Source organism: Fundulus heteroclitus, chromosome 1 (assembly GCF_011125445.2).
Source record: "Fundulus heteroclitus isolate FHET01 chromosome 1, MU-UCD_Fhet_4.1, whole genome shotgun sequence".
Taxonomy (NCBI): Eukaryota; Metazoa; Chordata; class Actinopteri; order Cyprinodontiformes; family Fundulidae; genus Fundulus; species Fundulus heteroclitus.
The window spans coordinates 4,006,879-4,015,746 of record NC_046361.1 but is presented as its reverse complement, the minus strand read 5'-3'; the positions used below and the strand labels follow the sequence as shown (position 1 = coordinate 4,015,746).

At 41.9% G+C, this 8,868-nt stretch overlaps 1 protein-coding gene across 1 annotated transcript in view; it reads left to right on the top strand.

Annotated features, from left to right (window-relative positions):
* The first annotated feature begins 1,517 nt into the window (after positions 1 to 1,517).
* arfgef2 (ADP-ribosylation factor guanine nucleotide-exchange factor 2 (brefeldin A-inhibited)) overlaps positions 1,518 to 8,868 on the top strand; it is a 36,637-nt gene continuing 29,286 nt past the window's right edge. The window contains exon 1 of the mRNA XM_012879390.3: positions 1,518 to 1,686. Within this exon, the coding sequence (XP_012734844.2) occupies positions 1,518 to 1,686 (169 nt within the window). The remainder of the gene's footprint in view (positions 1,687 to 8,868) is intronic.

The window sequence follows — 8,868 nt, the reverse complement described above, 5'->3', positions numbered from 1 at the left end:
ATTATGACCAGCACCTGAAGCAGTCTTGAACCAGTTTTCATGTTGTCACTGAACGCCTCTTTTTACGGCACTCACCTGCGCGGTGAACGCCCGTTTGGTTTGGGAGCGGCGGGCCGCAGGAACACATGTTGACCTCTAGAGGGCACTCCACGATGGCTGCTGAGTAGCTGAGGCCTTGGTATCACATAAACAATCCCTGATGTGTTGTCCTTTATGCGTTTGTGTGAAGAAGTGATTTATGTGGACTATTAGAACTATTACAGATCTTTACATTGTTTAAGCTGTTACATTGTTACAAATCCACAGCTATTTACATTTAACAGAGGCATCTTTTGTTCACGTATCAAGTGTTTACAGTGGCTTCTACAATGGCTTTTAGGCTATGCCCACGATAAAGACAGCCCTGTGGAAGTTTCCCTGCATTCCAGTCACATTCTTCAACTACACTCCAACCAGCAGATAGGGACAGGCAATCTCAAAGTTTCATTGAATAAATAGTTTTTGTGCAAAAAGGTGTATTTAGTCAAAAACATAGTTTATAATAACCTCCGGTCTGAGCAGGTTACGGTAGTGAGGTAGTTGGTTAAACTGAAGGATTGCATGAGATACTGGTAGAGCTGAGAGAGGCAGGAGTTTTCTGAATTTCATTCCTATTTTTACACAACGGCATCACTCAAAGTTATCTACAAGCATATGTTTAATTAAACTAATCCTGGCAAACACAGTGTCAGGCAAAGGGGATTTCTACCTGCCCTGGTCAACATGGTTTGCTGAAGCGAGTAGGTAAACTTTAGACACAGTCCTGTGGCGTGTTTTGCGTTTAGCCGTACTTATTAGGTATACTTTAAGGGAGGATAACTATTCAATAAACCTTGACATACTTTGAATAAAATGACAGCCAAAGGTCAAAATATAAAAAAATAACTTTATTCCAAATACCACTTTCATACTTGAAAGGCAGAGCTGAAGACATCTTTTCGTCATCAACTGTCAAACCAGTACAGCTCAGGATCTAGTGATGGGAATTCCGGATCGTTCCCAGGATCCGGATCATGTTGTTCAGCGCAGCGAAAAGAGCCAATTAGTCCCCGGCTTCTGAACAGTTCATTACAGTATCGCTGCTCACTCTTAATTTATAGTTAAGCCAGGTTCATATACTTAATGAATTTATTAAGCAAGTACAGAGAGACCATGTTTAAAATGAAAGCGAAATCATTAATATGCTACTGAACGACTTCGGTTGTAACAACCAGGAGACGGTCGCCATTGTTCAGGGAAAACAGAACCCAAGGTGCCGACTCGGTTTCGAGCGACACGGCAGTAGCCGAGCATCCCCGTCACATGACGTGACGTGACGTGTAGCCAGCATGGCGGCGCTGGAGCTGATGTAGAACCCCTACTGGACAGACGGCGGTAGCCTGGCTTTTCGCTAGCTTCCCTAGTCACCTGCTTTTCTCGCAGGCGGGGGCCAGGCCGACATGACGGCCTGAGGACGGGAGCGGGTTCACGAGCGAGAGATGCAGGAGCAGCGACAGCGGCCGCCACGGCAGCAGCAGCAGCAGCAGTCCGACAACAGCAGAACCAAGAGCATGTTTCTGTCCAGGGCGCTGGAGAAAATCCTGGCGGATAAGGAGGTGAAGAGGAGCCAGCACAGCCAGCTGCGCAAAGCCTGCCAGGTGGCGCTCGGTAGGTGCCGTAAGGGTCAGGGTTCGGGTTCTGGTTCCGCCCGCGCCGTGTTATGGGTCGCATTTAAACGTATTTCTTTTGTGCGGGGCTTGTTGTCGGGGCTGGGCTAGCTGAATTAGCCTCCGTCGCTTTGCGGATCTAGTGAATGAAAGAAAAAGGGACGTAGTGCAGGTCGGTCCCCCGCAGGCTTAGCCAGCCCGACTTCCGACGGCTTTTTCCCCCTTAAGGAGCTGACGTGAGGCGGCGGAGATGCCTACAAATCATCCAGTCACAGCTCTTATTTAAATCCACGCCATTTAAGGTGTCGCTTCACACTGCCTTTTATCTTAGACATTAATTTAAACACAAAGAGGAATTAAAAAACAACAACAGTCACGTAACGTATTCAGATGCGGGGGAAAAAACAAAACAGAAAACGCCGGAATAGCCCTTTATTTATTTTTATTTAGCTAACTTCACTTTAATGGCCTCCACGCCTGCTCAGCTGTCAGTCAGCGGCTGTAACGTCTAAGCACGGCGGTGTGCGTGGACGTGTGTCCCCCTCACTCTCACGCTCCCCACCCGGGGACTAAACCACGGTTAAGCGTCGCGAGGGACGCAGATGCAGCAGCTCGTTAGCCTGCCGGGGCTAGCTTAGCCTGAGCGACCAATCCGTGGGCTGTACGTAGCACTGTCACCCAGCCAGACCGTCCAGTCCTGCAACACACACACACACACACACACACACACACACACACACACACACACACACACACACACACACACACACAGCCAGCAGCTCCCGGATCTTTTCCACCAGCACATGCCCGGATAGTGTTCCGCAGGTCCGGCTGCAGAGCTCTCGGTGTTTCTCGCGGGTCTGATCTCACGCCCCTCGGGTCCAGCATGGAGCTCGTTGATGCTCCATCCTTCATGCTGGCACTTGTTGATGCCGGGGCGGATGCGTGCAGCAGGACCCCACGGGTCTCCTGAAAGGACCAGTGTGACCCGACCCACTGAAATTATTCATGGAGCTAGGCAGATGTGATGGTTCTGCTCAGCTGCAGTGATGCCCTCTGGTTTAGTACCTAGGCGGTGTGGTTGGAAGGTTTTTACACCTTCACATTGGTCTAAGTTTCTTTCTTTCTTTCTTTTTTTTTTATCTGTCCTGCAGCTTTGTTGCTATATATATTGTAAACATTGCTACGGGGCTGGAAGATATAGAAAAAAGCTTATCGATCAACTAGAAATCATATTGATCGATAATTATCAACACATTCAAAACATACGTTTAGAGTGCAGCCCTGGCCATTTTATGCTGTTGCTTAGCGACCTATTTTTAGTTAAAGAACACACAAACGCTGAATTCAAACTCTTAACCCTTTATTCAACCAACTTGTTACCAAATCTGCAAGTTTTGGAAATGAGAAAAAGAGTGGTCTTTGAAGGGGGCGGAGCTTGTTTCCTGGTCTGCGTCTGTGATTGGTTGGGAGGATGTAATGACTGTAGTATTAACCTACATGATAGGCTAGAATGCAAAAGGAAAGAAAGCTGTTATTCTGTTGATTTTTTTTTTAATTAATTTATTTTTATTGACCCTTTTTTCTATTGTCGTTATACGTTCATCGATTGATAAGTTACTGAATTATCATTCAGCCCAACATTTCTACTCAGGGGTTTACAGAAATAAAATTTGGACTTTAATTCAAATTTTTCTTTTGATTTAAATTACATTTTTTTTTATTTAACTTAATGTTGGTCTACCTCTTTCTATTGCAAAACCAGCACTTATGAGTTGTGGGTATTATTCTGCTGTTTCTAGCATATGGATCTGAGATGAAGTTGAGTATTTGATGATTTTCATGCTGCTGCCGCCTTGTTGCATGACAGCTGGTTTGATAGCATCTCCTTCCCCCCTCCTCCCTCTAAATATACCTCTGTCATTGTGGTTTAAAAAGTTCCCTCGTCGTCTGAGCAGAAAACCTTCCCCAGAAGCCCGTCTTCTCGTCTATATTCTCATATTATGAGCAGCTGCACAGTTCAACGAGGTGCAGGGAGCTGGGGCATCTTGGTGGTACCCTGCCAGTCCTTGATGGTGGCTTTGCTGTGGACAGTGAGTGCTGGCGCTCCAGCAGCTTCTAGTTTATCAGGAGAGGAAGTCATACTATGGAAGAAATGTGGTGGCAGCCACTTTTCTTCTTTTGTATAGAAAGACCAGAGTCAGGAGGGACCAGACCCTCAGTTTGTCAGGGTCTGGCCCCTCCTGACCTGGTGGTCGACTCCCTCTGTTTTTTTTTTGTTTTTTTTACTTGCTGTAGTTTTTGGTACTTGCGACACTTTTGAATTTGCTTCTATTTTCTGTGATTGCAGCATTTGTCTCATGGAGTGTTTTTTGTGTTGTGTGTGTGTTGGAGTTTGCATCGTTCACGTGTCTGCAGCGTGTCTGCAGCCGTACGCGTGTTGCCCACAGTTAGAGCAAAACATTGACCGGCTGCTCTCGTCAAAAACCATCCAGTTATGTTACACCGCCATTGTCGTTTCTTGTTAAAATAGCTGCGTTTAACTTTGGTTTTTATTATTGTCATTTATTTCACATCATAAAAAAAAACAAAAGATAACTCTATAAGAAAATAAAACAATGTGGAAGTGTGTGGCAGAAACCTATACAGGCTTATTTAAAGAGCCACGCACCAATTAATCAACATTTCTTTTACAACTCACGTTGAGAAACAAAATCTGTCTTATTCACATTTGAAACAAATATCACATTTAGCAAAAGATCATGTTATATGTAGTGTTGCACTGATAGCGATACCAGTATAACAGATGGTATCGGGTATCGTATCGGGGCCAAAAAATGGCATCGGCGCAACACTAGTTATATGTACCATCCAACCACAACATCAGAAGTTAAACCACTTGTAGTTCAGTTATCAAACATTTTAAGTCCAATTTAGATTTAGTGTTAAACAAAACACGGCAGTTCTTCAACAAGCTTGATATTTGTGTTGTACTATCCTAAATTTTTTTACAATTTGTATTTTGAAAGCAAAATAATTTTCCGACTTTTTTTGCTGTTTTGATATTGATGATAATTTCATGTAATCTGCGTACTCCTTCCATAATTTTGATCCACGATATCTAAACAAAAATTGAACTTGAAATGTTTTACATAGAAGAAGAGAATTCATTGCTTGTCTGGTTCTATAAGAATAAACCTGACATTTTATAACAAAATAATTACTGAAGCTATGTGGAGATTTGCCATGCTTTATTTTCTAAACAAAAGTACATGATTGATGAATGTAAATATCGTAAATATTTAATGGCTGTAGCTTTATAATAAGTGGTGCGCTTGGAACATCGCGGTTAGAGAATGTCGCTAAGCGAACAAAAGCCTTTTGTATCAATAATATTCTCCTTAAATAAGTTGAAAACTTACTTGTCCTTACAATATTACAGTAAGTTAATTATGCATAAATCAGAATATAATATAGTGTTAGCCTTATTGTACTATGTACATTCTTAGTTTTCTCATTATGCCAAGAGATTTGGTTACTTTATTGCAGACAAAGGCAATTTGCTCTCTCCATGAAAATTTGTCATTAATTATAAATAATAATAATAATAATAATAATAATAATAATAATAATAATAATAATAATAATAATAAAGGTCCTAGTATGGATCCTTGAGGAACCCCATATATTGATATTGATGACAATTACAGCAAACAGGGTAATATAAAAATAGGGCGATAATTGGTAAAAGATCGGTAATCACCAGATTTAAACAATGGAATAACTTTGGCAACTTTAAAATCAGCAGGAATAAGTCCAGTTTTCATTGACAATGTAAATATGAAGGTTAGTGGCTTACTTAATGGAGTCACAACTTCTTTAATTAACGAAGCACTTATTCCGTCATGCCTGGAGCTGATATATTAAAACTGTAATATAATATCACTAACTTCCTTAATGTCAGGAGGATCAAAATGATCTAAAGTTGGGGAAAAAATATTTATATCACTCAAAGGATTAACTTTTGTATTTTTTATCATACTAGCTAAAGTGGCACCTATATTTGAAAAGAAATCATTAAACCGACAAGGAATTTCATAAGGGTCAGACAGAATGGAGTCCCCATCAACAAATATTGAGGAAAGTTTTACGGAGGCCTTTTTCCTTTGAAGTAGCTGATAGTTCTCCACATAGTCTTAATATCATTTGCAGATTTAGAACACTGATCACTACAGTATCTTTTCTTTGCTGGTTTCAAAAGATGCACAAATCTATTTTTATATGATTTGTAAGATGTCGAGTTTAGTGGGGTTTCTGTACAATTAGTTTTTTTGTCACAGAAGACCTTTTTAATCCAAGTGTAAACCAGGGGTTATTATTTTTCCTCCTGCTATTACCACGGCAAGTTATTAGTGGAAAACATTTGATTTCACATTGATGAAACAATTTCATAAATTCATCACAAGCTAAATTTGGATTATGCTCTTCATAAACTATCAAAAGAAGTTATCTCTAACATTTTTTTTATTTCAATTTGTTGAGTTCATAAAATTTTCTACAGTATTTTTAGTTTTCTTATTGTTTTCGAGAGATATAATGTGAAAAATCGGGAAAGTAATCAAAGTTATTTCTGTAAATATTACCCCAGAATTAGTTTTAAAGTTATTAAACAATATTTTATCAATAAATGTTGCAGACTTAGCAGTTACCCTTGTGGGTTTAGTAATCGTGGGGAAAAAGTAATTTGTATTAAGCACGTTTACAAACTCCTCTGTTGGAGCTGTAGTTGATATTAAAATCAGGGATATGACACATTCTGTCTTCTGTACATGTTCTTCCCTGGACTCCTCATGAGAAACGTTTTTGTTGTCTGCCGCACGCTTACCACCAGGAATGTAACGCCACATCGTCAGAGCTGCTTCGTTTTTCTTCTTTCACTGAATGCTTTTTAGAACAGACTAGCAGGAACTCGGGCCCAATGCCGCCCCAACAGGTCAGTTTACAAACCCAACGCTGTTTTGTCTGTCTGAGTTGCTAACCCGCCACTTTGACTCAGGCATTCTGCAAATGTACCCAAAAGCTCATACATTTATCGCCACCTGGCCAGTGGTGGGTCTAATTTCCACCCCTGGTTCATGGTAGGTTTGAGCCTTTGTGGTATTTGGCTGTTCTTGAACATTATAGCCAATTTTGTTTCCTCAGGAGGTAAAAAAGGCAAAAATGAACATGTTGCAAAAAAAATTGTGACGTATAGTCTGAAAAATACGGTAGTAGATTGCTTTATTTAACCAGGTAAAAAGCTCATTGAGAACGTCTTTTCCAAGAGGGACCGGGCCGAGACGGTTTTGTCAAATGTAACTTTTCGGTCACAGACCTTATTATTATGAAGGTCTTAAGAACAGTTTCAGTTTACACGATGTTGCTTTCTATTAACACAGGCTTGATGCACCTTCATTAAACAAAACCAAATAATTCTAGTTTTACTTTCCCTGACAGTACGTAAACTAAATCCTGCTACAATACACACTATACAGCCAAAGGTCTTTTTCTCACCCTTTCAAATAATGGAAATCAGGCATGCCTGTCACCTGAAAGCAAGCACCAGGCATACAGACTGGTTCCACCAACATCTATGAAAGAATGGGTCGCTCTGTTGAGCTCCGTGAGCTCCAGCGTGGTTATGTGATGGGACGCCACCTGTGCAACGAGTCCAGTGGTGAAACCTCCTCGCTCCTAAATATTCCTCCTTCGGCTGTCAGTGGGATTATAATAAAGTGGAAGTGAGTGGGAACATCAGAAAGTGAGCCTTGCAGTGGTAGGTCACGCAGACTGACGGAGCGGGGGGGCAGCAGATGCTGAGGAGCGCAGTGAGCAGAGGTCACCAACGTTCTGCAGTCGATCGCTACAGACCTCCAACCTTCATGCAGCCTTCAGATTAGCTCCAGTGAAAGGAAATCCTGAATGCTTCAACAGACCAAGAGACTTTTGGACACTTCTTTGCTCCCAACATTGTGGGAACAGTTTGGAGTCGGTCCCTTTCTCCTCCTAGATGACGGCACCAGAGCTCAAAGCGAGGTCCATGAAGACGTGGAGGAGGGAGTTTGGTGTGGATAACCTTGACTGGCCTGACCTCAACCTGATGGAACACCTCTGGGGTGAATTAGAGCGGAGACTGAGATCCAGGCCCACTCATCCAACCTCAGTGTCTGACCTCACTAAGGCACTTCTGGAAAAATGGTCAAAAATCCCCATAAACAGTCCAGAACCTTGTGGACAGCCTTCCCTGTAGAGCTGAAGCTGTTACAGCTGCAAAGGGTGGAGCAACGTCCTACTGGACCGGTCCGCTGGTTAGGTCTGACGTCACGGTGAACATCAGCTGAACATGACGCTGTGGTTTCTGCTTACGTTTATCCCCAACCTTTACAAGTACTGCTTTACAACGTCAAACGTTAACGTATGCACTGTAGTTAGCGTCGCGTTAGTTTAATGCTAACGCGGCGAGTCAGCAAAATCACACCATTTTAATCATTTCCATCTCCTCTTCTCCTTCTCATCACACGGGAAAGGATAAAATGGCAGACGGAGATGTTGTTTTTTTTGTTTCCGATCTATTAAAACAGCACGGAGCACGGCGGCATGTTGAATAAAGGACGGATTCGGCCGGTTTGGACCTGGAAGCAGTGGTAGATACGTCCCGACCAGTTGAGTTCATATGAGAGTCAAGGCAGGGAAACAAATCCTTTTGGCAATAATAAATCTAAATTATTGAAGGAACTGTGTGTTTTAATCACATTTGTGGAGAAGATTTAGGAGTGATGGAGACGTGCTCCTATTTGAAATGTCTTCTTTTTGTCTGTCAGCATTTCTGTGTCGCTCTGATTGCTCTACATCCACTGCCAGAGAGCGTTTAGCCGTATCTAACCTGTTTCAGAGAAATACCAGAGTTCTGCTCAGTGATTAGATTTAAAATAATGTTATATGAGCCGCTTTTGTGTTTAGATGCCGGACGAATTAAACTTAACCGAAAGTAAAAAGCGATTATTCATACTGTCCTGGTGGTTGTTTGACTGTATAATCATAACTGCGATTGTGACATTGCTGGTGTTTCACAATAATTTCCTCTATGACTAACACGGAGGGAGTCAGAGTAAAGTCAACTGTGTGCGTTTTTTTTTTTCTTATG